The following is an 18,350-nucleotide window of genomic DNA, read 5'->3' as shown; positions in this document are numbered from 1 at the left end:
AAAGTTATCAATAATTAATAAGAGTTATCAGGCAGTGGAGGAGAGGGGTCAGGATGGGGAGTGGGGAGTGGGGCAGCCTCCATTGACACATAAGAAGAAGCCTAGGATGTGGAGGAGAGGGGTCAGGAGGGGGAGGGGGGCAGCCTCTGTTAGAATTATAGATATAATTCAGCAGTGACCAATGTAATTTAATAAGCTAGTTAGGGGCACTTTTCCCTCTTTAAGAGGTTTTTCCCCCTAACCGCAGTTAGTTCACTAACTATGGTTAGTGACTACTAAGGTTTTGTCACTAGGACAAAACCTTATCTCTCACTCTTTCAGTTGTACTCTCACACTCTTCATTGCAACTAAGCTTTCAAGCTTTCAGCTCTCAGCTCACTCTCTTGCTCTCTCTCTCCCCCAAATCTTACATTTGGTATCACAGCAAGTTCAAGAGCTCCGTGCTCCCTGCTCCCTTCACCTTCTGCTGCATATTCGCCTCCATCACCAGCCCACAAGCTTTTGCTTCATCTCCATCGTCGTCTGTACAGATCGTCCGTACAATCTGTATGAATTGTTTACGTACAGTCCCGCACTGCACTTGCGCCACTCGTCCGTACCTGCTCGTACTCTGTCGTACCGTACGCACCTGCGCATTCCGTACAGCTCGTACCTACAATCTTGCCATCCGTATCATCTTGCGTCCAATTCCTACAGCCAGTCGAAGCTGTAGCGCATGCCCCGTCCGTACTAGCAACTGTACCATTCGTCGCCGTACCAGTCGTACCTGCAATCAGTTCGCCGTACATACCCATACGTACCTGCGTCGTAAGTACCTGCTCCGCAGATATGCTTGCCTGTACAGCTCGTGCTACCATACAGTTTCCGTACAAGGTCGTCCGTACAACCGTACACAGCAAGGCGCTCGTCCGTACAACTTGACCGTACATTCAGTACAGTTGTACACGCTGTCATCCGTACAATCGTACCAGCAGGCCCGTACATAGATTCTCCTGCATCAGTTGTTTTCTTTGCTGGGTCTTTTTCAACAAAGGATTCTTTGCAAGGGTCAATTTGCAGGTGTTGAAGAAATTTGGGGCTGCACTTGGAGCAAACATTGCAGACAGATCTGCAGATTTGGTCTGAAATTTGGGGCTTTTGTTCAGAAATTGTAAATTTGGGGCTTTTAGTAAATTTGCCCCTTTCTGGTTGCAATTTCAAGCTCGAAATTTGGGGCTTTCAGTTTTGCAATACAATTTCTTGAAGAAATTTGGGGATTTTGTGATTACACTGCAATTTTGCAGTGAAATTTGGGGCCTTTGCAGACAGAGCGCAATTCTTGCAACATTTGGGGCTTTTGATCAATTTGCCCCTTTCTGGTTGCAATTTCGGGCCTATTTTGAGGCTTTGTGTTGAAAGAGCAATTTTGGAGATTTCAGTTCATACTGCCTTTCTTGAAGTGTTTTGCAGCACTTTTGGCAGATTCTGGAGAGTTTTTTGATGCTTGGACAGATTTCTGACAGAGCAAGTGCAGAAATCTGAGTTCAGTTTTGTATCTGCTAAAATCTCTTTCTCAGATATGGCTCATCAAAATCAGAATGACTTCCAATTCGGTGGTCTTTCACAGGAAGACAAGTTCGATGGTACCAACTACTCCCTCTGGAGTTTTATGGTACGCAATATTCTGATTTCTCGCAATTTATGGGATTATGTGAATGGGGGTGAGATCCGACCAGCAGATATTGCACCTGCTACCCCTCCCCAGCAAGGAGGTGGAAGAGGTCGTGCACAGGGGGCAGCTGCAAGACAAGCTGTTGGTGCAGCTACAGCCACTACTCCAGAGTAGAAGAGATGGGATTCACGCGATGCCTTAGCTTTGTCATGCGTCTCTCTTTCAGTGAAAAGATTTATCATTCCGCATATCCGGTCGTGTAAGACCTCGAAGGCAGCGTGGGATATCTTAGAAAGCATGTATGCAGCCCAGAATGATGCAAGGGTATCTTTTTTGAAAAGAGACTTAAGTAATACACATATGGAAGAGGGTGACTCCATGTCAGTCCACCTCACAAAGCTACAGGATCTCAGAGAGCAATTATTGAACATAGATGAGATTATTCCTTATTCAGAGATGATTACCACCACTCTGAATTCTCTTCCTGAGTCTTATCTCAGCTTTCATACCTCGCTGAACTTATCATTGAGGGGGGGTGCAAATCCTCTCACTTTTCATGAGTTGATAGGACTTCTGCTTCAGGAAGAGCAGACCACGAAAAACTTGGCTTCACGTGCAGGTGAACAAGCTATGCTTTCAAAGTTCAAGTCAAAAACAAAGGGACAGGCAAAGACATCAGTAAATCAGCCTTCCAGTGGGTCACGACAGCCTTCACAAAAGGCTAAAAATGATGCAAGTAAGCCCAAGAAGAAGGGTTTTTGTCATTACTGCAAAAAGCCAGGTCATCACATTGCAGAATGCAGGAAAAGGCTTGCAAAAGAGAAGAAAAACAGCTCCGGTATGGCTGTTTCAGATTCAGCTCCTCATGCATCTAACAGTGGGGATGCTGCAGCCAACTTTGTTGGACAGGATTATGCCTTTTTATCTTGCATTTCAGATTCTAGGCTGGCTGCTCCAGATGCTCGGGATAGTATAGCCACTTGTAATGATGATACATATGCCTTTTTGACTTGCAGTTATGACTCTTCTACGGATGCATCTGCTTTCAGTGTCAATGAAACACTGAATACTTGGTATTTTGACAGCGGTGCATCCAAGCATATCACTTCTAGGAAGTGTCTCTTTACTTCCTTGCATCCACCTCCCGTTGGTAAGAAAGTCACTTGTGCCAATAACTCGTCATATTCAGTACGTGGCACAGGAGAAGTTGAGCTTACTGCCATTGATGGCTCAGTTTTCAGACTTTCAGATGTCTTATATGTGCCTGGTATCACCAAGAATCTCCTTTCAGTGTCCACTCTTAACAAGGCTGGATTTCAGGTCATCTTTGAGGATGACAAATGTGCTGTCCGAGACAGGGAAAATGATTATGCCTTGAGATCATCTCGTACTCTGCTGCGTGGGCTTTTCCAGCTTGATCTTTTTGAGAAAAGAGCAGCCCATGCTCTTGCAGTTTTCACTCCTACTACTGCCATGCAGAATGCAGAATTATGGCATGCCCGATATGGCTACATGCATTACAACAGCTTGATGACACTTCAGAAGCACTCTATGGTTGACGCATTGCCACCTCTTGAGATACCTCCTCCACATGCCTGTGAAGGGTGCATTTTAGGCAAGATGCATAGATTCCCCTTCAAAAAGGATGGTTCAGTTAAAGCTGTCCGCAAATTACAGCTTATACACAGTGATGTCTCTGGTCCCATGAGGACTCCATCATTGGGTGGTCATCTCTACTTTGTTACTTTTATTGATGATTACTCCAATTTCACTTGGGTCTTTGGGCTGAAGCGCAAATCAGAAGTGTTCATGGTGTTCAAATACTTTTCAGCCATGGTTGAAAATGAAACTGGACTCGAGATACAGACATTGCGCACAGATAGAGGTGGGGAATACTTGTCTGCAGATTTTGATGCTTTTCTGAAAGGCAAGGGTATTGTGCATTAGCTCACAGTGAGGCTGACCCCTCAGCAAAATGGCAAAGCTGAGAGGAAAAATAGAACTCTTATGGAGATGGACAGATGTATGCTGAAAAGCAAACACATGCCTCACAAATTCTGGCTTGAAGGTCTGATGTGTGCCAACTACATCTTAAATCGGGCTCCCACTAAGGCTTTGAAAACAAAAACTCCCTATGAGGTCTGGAATGGGAGAAAGCCTTCAGTGGATCATTTCCGAGTCTTTGGATGCCTTGCATATGCTCATGTGCCAGTTGAATTTCGGCATAAGTTGTCAGATAAGGCAATTAAGTGCATATTTGTTGGGTACAGTGCAGAAAGCAAGGGGTACCGTCTCTACAATCTAGCTACACGCAAGATCATTGTCAGTAGAGATGTGATATTTGCAGAAAATTCAGCTCACACTCAGGCTGAATTTCATTTGCCTTCTTCTTCAGAGGATGTTTTTGAGGGGTTGCTACCCATTGCATTGGGTTCCCCTGCTGATATTTCTGATGCAAATCAGAATTTGCAGCCATTTCCCGATGCTCCAGTTCAGCCACAAGATGTCTTACCACCTCCACAGGCAATGGAACAGGTGGTTCAGCAAGAAATTGCAGACATACATGCAGCAAAAACAGTCCCAAACTGGCTGTTACAGACTCTCAGAGAGAGTAAGATCGATGCTCCATTACCTTGCAGGATTCGCAGTGCAGCAAGGCACATGGAAGGTGCTAATTCAGTGGAATCAGCATATGCAGGTACTCTTCTCGATGAGGAGGAGCCTGCAACATTCGAAGAAGCAAAGGACAATGTGCATTGGATGAATGCCATGCACGATGAGTTGGCAGTCCATTAAGAAAAATCAGACTTGGGATGTTGTAGACTTGCCACCAGGTAAACATGCCATTGGCACACGATGGGTTTTCAAGGTGAAACGGAAGCTAGATGGCTCCATTGACAGATACAACGCAAGGCTGGTTGCTAAAGGCTATGCTCAGAAAAAGGGCATAGATTATGAGGAGACTTTTGCTCCTACATCCCGGATGACCACCATTGGATCTGTTATTGCAATGGCTGCACATTTTGAGTGGAATGTTCATCAGTTGGACATAAAAACAACCTTCTTAAATGGAGACTTGTTGGAAGAGGTTTATGTCAAACAACCTCCAGGCTTTGAAATTACAGCAAATGCACTTTAGGTATGCAAGCTAAACAAAGCTTTGTATGGGCTGAAACAGGCCCCTCGTGCATGGTATGCCAAGATTCATGCCTTTTTGACCAGCAAGGGGCTGCACAATAGTCATACGGAGAGCACCCTCTACATCAAGATGGATGGGGGGGAAATTTTAGTCATCCTTCTTTATGTCGATGACTTATTGCTCACAGGGTCCAATGAAAGAAATATTGCAGATTTCAAAGCTGATTTGCAGACCAACTTTGACATGTCAGATTTGGGACTGCTTCACTTTTATTTGGGGATCCAATTCTCTCAAGAGAGACGTGGCACTGTTATGTCTCAGTCCAAGTATGTGCAGAAACTCTTGGACAGATTTAACATGCATGATTGTAAGCCCATAGCCACTCCCATGGAGCCGGGGCTGAAACTCACAATGCATGATGCAGGAGAATCAGTTGATGCCACACTTTACAGTCAGGCTGTTGGATGCCTCATATATCTCTGCAACACTAGACCTGATATTCAGTTTGCAGTATCTCACGTGAGCAGGTATATGCACAGGCAGGCAGTTAAGCGCATCTTCCGTTATTTGTAGGGCACGAAGTCTTTTGGCTTGTTATTTCCCGAGGGGGTGACTTGCAGATGCATGCCTACAATGATTCAGATTGGGCTGGTGATTATGACACTAGGCAGTCCACTAGTGGCAATTGTTTCTTTTTGGGTAAATCTTGCTGCTCCACTTTCGTCCACTTCCCACTAGAGGGCTCCACCCAGGGGGGTCTGGGACTGCTGTTGCTGCCTATGAATATGACTCTGCCTGTCCACCTGAGGCTCTCACTGACGGTCCTGCGGCTGGACGGGTCGTCTCTAGCCCCGTTGCTTGTCATGAGGAGAGAGTATAACCTTGACGGATGGGGGGATCGAAGATGCTGCCATTGAGCCCTTCTAGCCAGACAAGTGTCGCTGTCAAGCTTTCTTTCTCCAAGGCATAAGCAATTGACCTGAAGCTGCATGAGAAAGAAGAGAAGTGGGGAAAAAGGGGGGGGGGGGGGGGGGGGGGCGGGGGGGGGAAGGAAAGGAAAAGAAGAAAGGCCATGAAGAACAAAAGAGCTGAGCTGCTAAAGGCATCGAGAACCAGCTCCTCGTAGTCCAGAAATGGCTCCAAAGACTCCACCAGCTGTCCTACGCACCAAACTTGGGAGGACAGCTCCTCGAGGTGCTCCCATAGCCTCGAACTAGGCGAGCAGGGCCGGGGGGCAGGAGCAGAGGTGGAAAGGGAGAGGGGCACGGGAGGGAGCAAGGCAGGGGAGAGTGCGAGGAGGCGGCTGTGGCGGGGAGGGCAGTCGGGAAGCAGTTCGTTTCTCTCCTTATGGAAATCTCAAATCTTCCCGTTGCAATGCCTCGTCTAATGTATCCTCTAACATCATGTTAGGGCTGTTCCTGAGAGAATCTTCTTACAAAATAGTGAGTCCATTTGCCCACTTTTCAAGAGGTTTTGAGTACATCATGGACAACAATCATCGACAATCTATGAAATTGGACACTAGCTGCAAATCCAAGAGTGGCTGTAGAACGTCCACTGAAAACAAAAGTAGACTGACACCCAGCAGAAGAAAGGGAGAAGATTGACCCAAGGCACGATTAAGAGGGAAAAATGAACAGAGCAATAAGGGAGGAGAAGAAGCCTGGGGATCAAAGGATGCTTTGAAGCACATGAAGGCCTCATCAAGAGTAAGATTCACTCCCTTGAACTTTATAAACACAGCTGATGGGTATAAAATTTTACAAGCTTTACACCATGAGCCGTTAACCTTGACAAGAGGAAAGCTTGATGTGGTCCCTTAAAAACTTAGCTCTATTCAAACAAGTTCATAGATCTTAACATAGCAATTAGAAGAGAGGTCTTGCAAAGAGAGGTGAATTGCAAGTGGAAGGAAAAGATGCACAGTGAGAACTCTTAAGCTTCGTCAGTGCTTAGCAACAGCCTGGGATCTGATACAGACAATCGTGGATCCAAAAAGGTCAACGTTATTTCTTTAAGCCATAGATCTGTTTATGTCGCTGGTGGATGCAACAAAACTAGCTTTAGCGGGCATGAATATCTACAACCAATGTATAGAATTTAACCCTTCCTGAATTAGAGTACACACGATGAAACATGAAATGATTGTAGCAGGAATGTAACCCTTCCCAAATTAGAGTAAACACAATCAAACATGATATGATTGTAGCAGGAATGTACAGTACCTGCTTCTTTGAATACTAGGAGAATCTGTTTTTTCATATCAATCACAATTGGTAGAAAGGCATCATCATCAATGTCCAAATGCCTGAGAGAATCGATCAAGTAATCAACTATCTGATCTGTCTCATATTTCCTGCCAGTAACAACTGATTTGAAATCAGAAGTTTCTGACCCAATCACATCAAATATATGATCTTGTTTATCCAATCCATCCATTTCCTGCAGATAATGACAAAAAATTAGTGCCTGCCTCTGCAACAAGAAGCAATATTTCTATGGCTTCAAATTAATATTTTGACACTCTCAGTAAAGATACCACAAAATCTTCCAGACTTCCATCTTTGAATTTCTAGAACACATGCATGACTCCTCTAGAGGACATAAATTGAGCTGCCAGATGGAAGTTGTAAAAAACCTACAGTTTCCCATGTGTTGTCCCACTGAAGAAAGGATGGATGGTATGTGGAAGTTTGGGATGAAATGGCATCTACATAAGGAGTACACTTGGGATTAATCCAAAGGAATGCAGAAATAGTGTTTGATGTGCACCTTTAAGGGGAACCTAGTATTTTAGTTACCAGTCCAAATCAGAAGCATGCTTTGCCCATGGAAGTCCATGGCAGAAACCAAGAAGCAGTGCCTAATCAGCAAAGAGAGGAACCTTTTGGCTTCCTGTCAATCAACCGATATAATTGCTCGGTTAAATAACTTGTTCAACTGCAGGAACAAAGCAGCATCACAAAACAAGAACCCACTTAAATTCACAAGTCATAAAGCATGCAAATAAGCGTATGCATGAGAGGTGTAGATCCTCCAGAGCTCTCCTTGGCCACCCCTCTTGCCACCCGACACCGGACTGAGCCCCTCTTGCCACCCGACACCGGACTGAGCTCCCCCTGCCTCTCCTCCCTTTACACCATCTTCCCATTCTGCTTCACACCCCCCCTCCCCCGCATTGAGCTACTGCTGCAAAGCCCATGTGTGAGCCAGCCCCCCCCCCCAGTCCTCATGCAGCTCTTCCAGTACCACTAATGTACACATAATTTTCATCATTCCTTTGTACAACGGCTTCACAATGAATGCCGTGGAGAGCTAGCACTACGTGCCATGATTTCCTGGAGCCAAGGATCCCATGGACACAAGCCTACTGTTGGAATCTAGCCAGAGCAACGACCCTGTGAGTCTATAGAGAGCCTAGACTCCCCTGTACTGACGTTGCCAAGGTCAGAACTCCCTCTTAGGATGTATCTATGCCTAAGTTGACTTAAATTCCTCCAAATCCCACACAAAAGAATCCATCTGATTCCAATGTAGCCAATAAACCAAACGAGGTACAAGGAGCGGGACATGACTAGATGATACTCGAGGAAATTAGAAAAGAGAATCCCTGCAGACCAAACAAAGTACAAGAAGCTGTACATGAGACAAAAGCTTGGGTAGTCCTCTAGTAGAACACAAAGCAAACAAATCCGAGCAGTCGCCATAGCCACCATTTCATAGAGCTCTTTTGGATTACAAAAAACATTTACCTCAAGTTGACTTCTTTGGAGAACAATTGAGAACCGTGGGATTGGTGATTAAGCTCCCTACTGAAAGAAGTTGTCAATCAACATTGTGGCCACAGTAGAAATGATCACCCAAAGCACTGTTGAAGTATGCCACAAGGTACGCTATCTATAGGAATGTAGTTAGGATAGATTGTGGCAACAAGTTTTACAGACGGTTAGATGAGTTTCTGCATAGACATGTTAATTTTGAGCAATAAAGCAGGGTGCTAATCATAGTAGTGTGAAAAGCAAGAGGGGGGGGGGTGGGGAGAGAGAGAGAGAGAGAGAAAGAGAGATTATTAAAGTCTTCGGAAGACCAATGGGTATATGAGACTGAAAGAAACCTAATACAATAAGCTGAAAGGGTGGGGCTACTAAACAAGCATCATGACCCATGCTAAGTGCTAGGTATTACATAGTCATAGCATCATCATCATTCATCATCATTATCATCGTATGAATCTAATATCAAGTCTAGTCAAATACATCAGATATATGAATGGGATATCATGGCAGGCCCGATGATGGGTGGGGTTGTACTGGCATGAAGCCAGAGATAGAGTGTTGGCAACTATCTATGGATGTCGATGGCTTTGCGTCTGACAAGGGCCACAGTAACCCCTGTCAGTTGTGCCCCAGTCTTGAACATGAGTGGGATGTCACCAAGTATGATTTGTATGTCTGTCCTCTTTCGAGTGTGTCAAGTTGTTGGCTCTAGGTCTCTACCTCGCCGACCACCTGTGGTCTAATGAGATCTAACTGGAAGAACTCTGTAATCATACTCTGAGATGAGTCTAACCATGTTCCTACCCCTATCTCTGCAATCTGAGTAGACACTCTCTGTGCCTAACTGCCTGATGGATGAAGGTTGCCAGACATCCTTGATATGGATAGGAGAGGAATCTAAAGAGGAACCCGAAACCATCCCTAAAGAGAGTGATAGTGGCCTCAGATCTCATGGTATACAAGGCTCCTAAAGGCGAAGTGCTCCTCTGACTCGATGTCCTATCGATCACACAAGGTAAAGACGCCACTCTCTTTGGGTACCCCCTCCGCTCATCCACTCTCAATGTAGAGTCAGTGTGATAAAACACGAAACTGTCCGATAGAGATCCTCAGTGAATGTGGGGGGTGGATCTAGGTATACCGGGGTGGATAAATGAAGCCCTCCTCAGAGATGCGCAAGTAGTGATCCTTGTAGAAGCTGAGCTTCATTGAGAGCTCACTCGGTGCCAACTAGGTTCTGAATGTGTCGTAGTTGTAGAAGGTCCTCTCGGATGACCTGATTGACCTCATGATATTAGAGTAGGATAGACGAAGCCTCAATGCTCTACTGAAAGTAGGGTAATCTCTCCATATGGAGCCCCAATCTCCCAAGCCACATGCATGTGTGTGCATACCAGCATCTCTAATCATCCTAAACCGCTAGGGCCACAGAGGAGGATAGTGCTAGCCATGGTAGTCTACATCATCCTCCTTAGGTATAGGAGCCTTACTCCCTGATGCGGTATAGATATGTGATGACCAGGAATGTTGCATCAAGCTACAACGGAGGTGACCCAAACTCGGCTTGGGATGATCTGGTGGGGAACTGATGGCTTTCTATGAATCATGTGTGATAACAAGAGAATCAAGAGCCGCTCTCCCCTAGCCTAGTTTGCATTTGAGAGATCCAGCCCCCAAACAAGGGCTGCCATATATGCCAATGAGTCAAAAAGGAGAACCCTTGGTCCGAGGATCCTAAAAGTGTGAGTGGAAGCATTGTCTCTCCAACAGGACTAGTGAAGCATATCCTCTACTTAAACGGGCTTGCATCGCCGGTCTCATTGTGAAAATAGGGCCAGCAAGGAGATCTCCCAAGTATGTATATGATGAGACAATCTCCACCTGTGATTCATCAAATGTGAACTGCTCTCTATGCATGGCTGCTCTGGATGTGTTGAAGATCATAACCTTGGTCTTACCAAGGTTGACCCTCAAATCGTGTGACTCAAAGAACGTATGTATCGTAGCTAAGTGTCTTTGGAGGTCCTCTGTAGAAGAAGATAGTAGCACCATGTCATTTGAAACCGGCGAGAAGACATCCAACTCCCCCTAGTGTCTCCATAAAAGTCTGAAGCTCATCTATGTAGAGGCCAAACAAGGTTGGTGATAATGGACAACCTTGTTTGACACCAATAGTGCTCATGGCCTCCTTTGTCCATCCTGCTCCTATCTAGAATCTACTTGATACCCTCTCGTAAAGTGCCATAACTGCCCATATGATCTCCTCGTCGTAACCTAGCTCTTGTAGTCATCTGATAAGACGAGCTCTCAATACTGTATTAAAGACTTTGTGGAAATACACAAAGCAACAATAGAGCCTTTGCCTCCGTGTCCTAGCCTCCTCTACGACACTCCTGAGCGTGAGTATGTAATCCATGGTCCCATGGTCACATCAGAATCTGCCCTGCCGCGAGTCCTTGCATCTTTGCGAATTGTCTAACCTTTGTCTTAAGTATTGATGCATATATCTTGGACATGGCATGTACGATCATGATGGTCCTATAGTTCTCCGAGCTCATGGGGTCCCCTACCTTATGAATGGGTGTGATGGTGTTGAGAGTCCAAATGTGTGGAAAGCCAAGACAAACTACATCATTACAGAGCTTCGATAAGATTGGGGGTAGAATGTTTATCCCATATGAAATAAACTCAATGCATAGTCCCTCATGATCTTTCGCTCGGCCATTATGGAGCTTCAATGATGCGTCCATGACACCGCCCCTAGTGAAAAGAGTTCAGGAGGTGTGACAGGATGAGTGTGAGAGGTCAAGGGTGGGCTGGTGGGGAATGTCATACAATGAGGGTTGTGAGGGTTGACGGGGAACGCCACTCAAGGAACTTCCGTCAAAAGTCCTTGGAGTTGCAACAAGATGTTTATTAACTCCTCCTTGATTTGAAAGACAAAGGCCTGCTTTTTCCTACGTACTAGTCGATGGTACTCACCCATCGTCTCTAGTTCGCTTCTATTGGAAGGCCATCCTTGGCCTCGAATCTAAGTTGGCGACGAAGGGCACTCACCATTGTACCAGCTATTGCAAGGCACTGAATCAAGGGGCAGAGGGTGAGTGGGGCGTGTGTTGTAGGGGAAGGCATGGAGGGCAGTCTCATGAACCGAGTGATCAGAGCGGCGCGGTTATTTAGTAGTGGTATGTGATCAATGTATGTGAGTAGTGTGTATAGGCGTGTGGAATATTTGGGTGAGATATTATGGTCAAACTTCAAAGTGTATATCATGGTTAGTGGTGTGAGTGATTGGTGGTGTGGGCGGTGTCGTAAGACGAGGGGTGGAGATGCTGAAGAAGAGGTAGGTGTAACACACAAAAGTTGGTGACGTGTGATGTGAAGGCATGGAATCCCATGATTTAGTTAACTACATTGGGGCCTCCGCCATGTGGGAAAGAGGTGAAACCACTTGAAGAGGGCCATCGGTGGAGACCATTGTAAATGATAAGATCAGGCATCCTATCCACATCCAAAAGTGAATGTCCATATGATGTGACTGGGGCCCGTCTGTCAATTGAGACTCATTTCACAATCTGCATCGTCAACATCAATGTCTGGTAGCAAGACAACACCGTCTTGGAAATCTATAAACAAATCCTGACATGCGCATGTGCTCGTGTTGAGGTATCCAATGACGAGGAATTCTCCGCGGCTTGAGAAGTTTGGATGGAGGGCAACGTATGGGGATGTCTTGGCCTCCTCATGTACATCTCTAGAAAAATGGGATGTCTCGGATGGAAAGTAGAATACTATGATGACAAGGTCCTGACTAGCTATGCATCGGATCCCAATCCAGAGGAATCTAGAGTGTGTGTCCCTCCCCTCTATTGAGATCACGATGAGAGATGATTGTAAAGTACCACCATCCCCCTTGACTTTTCACAGGTAGTGGGCACTCTTGACTCTAGTGTGTCTGTGTGTAGAAGTCTATGACAATTGATTGTTGCCGCGAAGTTGAGATCTGCAAAATATGTGCAAAATTGGTCCAACGATGAACTCTAGTGTCGATATCCTTGGCAATCTACATGATAATGAGGCAGCCTCACCATAGGTAGATAGAAATGAGAGAAGTTTTTGTAGAGAAAGCTAGTGAGGAGGAGGAGCAATGGGCACTTAGTGATTAGCCCATGCATGGGGACTCAGGAGCGATAGGCCCACATAGAAGATTCTCCCTCTAAAATGACACAAGAACCTCAATAAGGGGTGAAGCCATAACTTAGATGCTTGATCAAGCTGGTCCAATGGAGGGAATGACTAGATGAGGGCTCTAGGCTCCTTGCCAACAAACATGCTTTCAAGATGCGTCGCAAGATTGAGGACAACACAAGGTGTAGCACATGAGAACATTGCTTTAGGAAGACAAGGTGGGCTACTATGACACTCTTGCAACAACAAGGGGTGTCATCTCCATGTAATATGGAAGATAATGGCAATGACACAAATGAAGGTGGGGCGTGCAATCAGGTGACCATGGAGATAGATGTCAGTAATGTGACTGATGGGTGGGTTGACCACCTTGCGACTGAGAAAGCGAATGACACCGATCACACTAGAGAGAAAAATAATGACATCGAAGAGGACGTTCACCAACTTGTGATCGGGGAGTCAGCCAACACCAATGATACCAGAGGATGGATTGTGTGCCGAAGACCAGCTGATATTCAACAGGGGTTGGAATTGATGACTTTGAGCACCCTGGACACCCAAAATTAGTAGTACAATCCGAACAAGAGTTTGGATCCTTCGCGAGCAGTGAACACATACAACCCATATTGAGTGCATAAGGCTGAAGACATTGAGGTGCTTAAACTTTACCTATAAGATGCAGCCGCCACCATGACAAAAGAAGCCAAGGAAGACCTATGAGGTGGAGGAATCAACTTAGAGGCACAATAAAGCAAGCCCAAACGAGCAAGGTTGACATAATATCCCAGCAATCTCAAGAAGAAATGGAATGGGCTTTCCCAAAGATGGAAGAAATTGAGAGTGATTTTTCCTCTCGATAGCAGATATGAGCAACCCAAGCATCGACAGATTGCTAGTTGGATTTGACAACATCACTAACTTCTTACTGAGGTCACTAATTTTCTCAATAGTAGTATGCAGCCTATAAAAACAGCCCTTCAAAAATAAAGATTAAATTTACTATCTTGGTCACTAACAATACTAACTAGTAGCCCATATAATCTATAGATAGCTCCACAATAGGCACCCACTTAAAATTGTATTGTCAGGTGGGATATGCAGCATCTATAAATGTTCCCTAACAGTTACTAAACTTGCTAATTTTCCTTGACAAATTTAGGAGCTTTCACTTCTACTTTGGTTAAAATTAAGTAACTCACTTTGGACAAGCCATCCACAAATGTCCACACAAAGTCGTTCCCCCTCTATCCTAGGTGTTTAAACCCACTATAAGCTCCATACAGATACTTTTTCACTTGCCAGATAGAATCTCTAAAGGTGCTACATTAACCAACAAGAAAATTTTGACATAGTAAAGAGAGCAGTTGCTCAAGGACATGTATTAACGATTGTTGATACCAAAAACCATTTGTCCTAGAAATCAATGCAAGTGGTCATGCAGTAGAAGCGGTTCTCTTGCAAGAGTGATGACCACTTGCCTTTGAAAGCAAGAAGCCTTCTCCCTCTCAAAGAAATTCGCCAACTCATGAACAAGCATAGTTTTATGTCAGTGTTGATTATAATACTCTAAAATATTTCTACAAATATTCTGATTTGAAGCTAGTTCGGCAGAACTCTCTATGAGGTTTCCTGAGAGCATATAATATCCTCTGAGAGATATGGTTTTGTGAGAGAGGCTAGGAAAAGCTTGTGTACCAAACCCTTGCTTGCAAAGAAGGGAAGCAAGCAACTGCATAAGCAACCCTTCATTGGGTTGCAACAAACGTTCTTCCACGAGATTCCTTCACTCGCTATAGGGCAATGCATTAAGCTATCACCCCTATATTGTGGGCCGTGGTTAATTCTTTAAAGAGAATAGGCAAGGTAGAATAGAGTTACCACAACCTTGCAAGGTGCATCTAGTATTTCATGTATCTTTGTTGAAAGACGATTTTTACAACCAATTGATTCACTAATTGTTGGAATTGTTATGTTGAAGAACTAGAGGAAATTGCAAGCCAACAAGAATCCTAGACTGCGAGAAATGATATTTCGAAACCAGGAGATACCAACAGTGTTGATTTCTTGGCATGGACTTCCTCTATCTAATGCTACTTCAGAATTCACTTACTATATATGGAGGTTATTCCCATATTTCATCATTGAGGATGTTGATTCTTGAAGAGGGAAGAAATGTTACGTTCCAATTGAATGTGATATAACCGTGGATGGATATGGCAGTCTTTAGAGATACCATATAGTAGTTTCATGTAACCGAATGTGTATGGGGTTGTACATAGTGGTCTATTTGCACATATGTGATTGTGGTGTGATTTACGGTTGTTTATGGATTACGAAATCAAACTAAATGGTCAAGGATTGAGTTTGTTAAGGTCCTGGTCCTATGGTTTCTTCACACTTGGATGATAATTGGCCATAAGGTGTGGAATCGCCTAGGGGCACTCCACATACTAGGCGAATAAGGAAACTTTTTGGAGAGGTGCATGAGAATACTCAAAGGAGGGAAACCACGATGTAGACACATGGCATAAATGCTAATTAGGTGTATGAGTCTCTAGGGCCAAGGGGCTCTAATAGGAACTAGTAAGGTGTAAACCATGGTTTTTGTACAAAAGTTGTGTACAAAATAGATACCAATTCATAACATGGGGTGTTAAATCCTTGGATCTCTATGGGGTGTTAAATCCTTGCATCTCTATGAGTTTATAACTCGGAAGCATAACAAGCAGTTTGGTCTTAACAATTGCAAATATCCTTGGAGACATAAGGTATCAAGCTCTACTTCATTTTCCACATTTTGTAAGATTGATGGGCATGATGCATCCAAGTATAGATATCCCAAAGGTTTGAGGCAGCTTTTACCAGAGTTTCGGATAGGGGAACCTCTTGTCTCAGCTATTCAAAAAGCAACAATGAGTATGGTTGTGCTTCTTAACTCATCAAAGCTCTCCATGTTCCTTCTTCAAGGGTTTACTATAGATTGGGTGTAGGGGCTTGGAGTAAAGCGGATTGGGCAAAAGTGGTGGTTGAGCAATACTACCCTCAGCCTTACTACCCACCCTATCAACCATAGGCCCCAAGTGGTGGACTATGCTATCCACAAGGTAGATGAGTTTGACATCGAAGAGGACCAAACCGACGATGACATGTAATATACTATAGATGTGATGAGTATGGTCACTATCAGAATGAAGGACCAACACTTCGAAGGATCATCTTGTGCACATTGCAACATCAATGATCAATATAATAAGGATTGTCTAAGTGCAATAGAGGAACTCTCACCTCAAGTGAGCACGGTTTGAGGTACTAGCAAAAAGGGGGCGGACAACCAATACATGATTGGAACGGTCTTTGGGAGCAATAACAAGGTCACAATACAAAGATGGCACCTCTGATGACAACTCCACAACAAAGATCTCGTCATCACAAGACCTCATCCACCTCAAAAACTTGCACAAGTGGCCAGGTCACCAAAGAAGCCTTTGTCTACTTCTTCAACAAACAACTCACCTAAGAAGAGATCACCTTCTTTCCCTATTCTAACTCAGAGAGGACATATGAGGATCATTTCCCACTCCGTTCACATTGGGGTTTTACCCGTTTTAGGAGGACAAACGGGTTAATCCAATCTTCGTTAGACACCTCGATCTTCCTCATGTTTACCATCGTCTTCTCGCTACGATTGTAGCATCATTTGGGCTGGTCACAAAGATCCCTTCAACCATGGGTTTCATTTCCAATCGCTTTCCGATGGTTCTCATGATTTTTGAGCCTCATGCAAGGTGCCGCTTCATCAGGATTCCAGATGCCTTGTATGTAGAGGAGAGTCTCACCGAGGAAGTGTTATAGATCTGGGTATCTCATTTGCAGGGTTAGTGTCATCTCGTTCACATGTGGTAGCAACATTGTCTGGTGCTAGTGATTTTTATCATACTATTGCTGGCACTAGGAGACATGACATTCTCAGGCAGGAAATGGACCTCCATCGACAATTAGCAGCCCTACAAAGAAAAGAGCAAAAATTCAAGATCACCTTGCTGTAGCAAAGGTTCATCAATAGGTTTTGCAAGATTAGAGAGCGCATATGCCTTTCGTGCACGGGAATCCTTCTGGATTCAGATGGGAGGAAGGGTCAATAAACACTTTTTCTCTACTCTTAGTCCAAGACATGGTAGAGAAAGTGTGTCTCGGCTCATTGACTCCGACGGGGCTTCCCAGTCAAATCTCCATGCTGCCTTGCAAATAGCTACATATTTTTATGCCTCCCTTCTTTCAATGGATCCTAACTCGCCTGCCAGAGATGATTCCAGACACAAAGTTTGACAGCATATTCCAGTGTTGGTGAAACCACATATGAGAGTCTCATTTGATGTACCTTTCACCAATCTAGAATTCGGAACTGCACTTTTTGCCTTCACAAGGGTAGACACCCAGGTCCAAATGGGTTGACACCTTCCTTTTTCATTACTTTCTAGGACATGATTGGATCAGAGGGGTGAAGGCACATGATGGAGAGGGGGAGAGAGAGAGGGTAGGCTAGGGAGAGAGAGAGTGATACTCAAAGAGAGACATAATGAAATGGAAATGAAATGACTAGAGCAATGAACCAAAATGGAAGTACTCACATGTAGACCAAAGGGCTTGTAGGATTGATACTTGATTGATTTGACACTAGACAAGTACAACTCTTCTATAAAGCACACACACACATATGAACACCAATGCATATTGGATAACTCCCAATGTGACACGTGGCATCCATAGGAACACTAGACTAGAATTCACACTAGAACTCAGTAGAACACACCAAACTGACTCATCTTGACTCCACTTCCTAACACCCCCCCATGGAGGAAAGGTGAGTGACTACTGGAATGGAACCAAGGATAAAACATGACAATGACGGTCATCGAACTGTGCAATGACAGTCTAGAACTAGATATGGCTTCCATGCTAACTCAGAGGCAAGCAAGCATGGCTCAGAGGCTAGTGAGCATGGTATAGACTCAGAGGCTCAACTAACATGGCTCAGAGGCTCATCATGCATGGATGCATGGCCAACTCAGAGGTCTAGGAGACTAATGCACCAACATCCTGGAACTCACATGCCAGGCCTGATAAATAGACCTATCAAAACCAATACATGGCTCCCACAGTACATCCTCCTCTTGGCTCCAGAGACTAATGAGGGACATGGAGTCACACACAAGAAAATAGACAAATGAATACATCATTTTAGGAGGACTATCCAAGGCAGAGAACCGTTATTGACTCAACACACATGATTTATTCCATTCATTTTTTGGGGACTACCCACCATGGCAGAGTACCCTTGACTCAAACATATAAAAAATAGAAAATATGTTATTCATTTTATGCATAGCAAGGACAGAGAACCCGTAAAACATGTCCAAGTGGTCGCCTGCACTAATTTGCACATCCCTAGTCGATGAAGTATGTCAATGACGATCATGGCGAGAATGCCTCGGATGATATGTCGATGTCAGCATGGGAGCAGCTACAAGGATCATAAGCCATTTTTGACCATCATACCCCCAAAATCAAGAGGCTCATTCAAGCTTAAGCAAGGGCT

The 18,350-nt window shown here is 44.5% G+C and overlaps 1 protein-coding gene across 1 annotated transcript in view; it reads right to left on the bottom strand.

Moving 5' to 3' along the window:
- LOC147898924 (outer dynein arm protein 1-like) overlaps positions 1–18,350 on the bottom strand; it is a 69,481-nt gene that overhangs the window by 6,237 nt on the left and 44,894 nt on the right. Inside the window, exon 7 of the mRNA XM_087378295.1 lies at positions 7,016–7,232. Coding sequence (XP_087234421.1) covers positions 7,016–7,232 — 217 coding nt within the window. The remainder of the gene's footprint in view (positions 1–7,015; positions 7,233–18,350) is intronic.

The sequence above is a fragment of the Dipteris shenzhenensis genome, chromosome 8, assembly GCF_047967505.1.
Source record: "Dipteris shenzhenensis isolate YYH24624 ecotype China chromosome 8, Dip_SZ_1.0, whole genome shotgun sequence".
NCBI classification, from domain to species: Eukaryota; Viridiplantae; Streptophyta; class Polypodiopsida; order Gleicheniales; family Dipteridaceae; genus Dipteris; species Dipteris shenzhenensis.
Note: the sequence above shows the minus strand (reverse complement) of the source record. Positions and strands in the feature narration are given on the sequence as shown.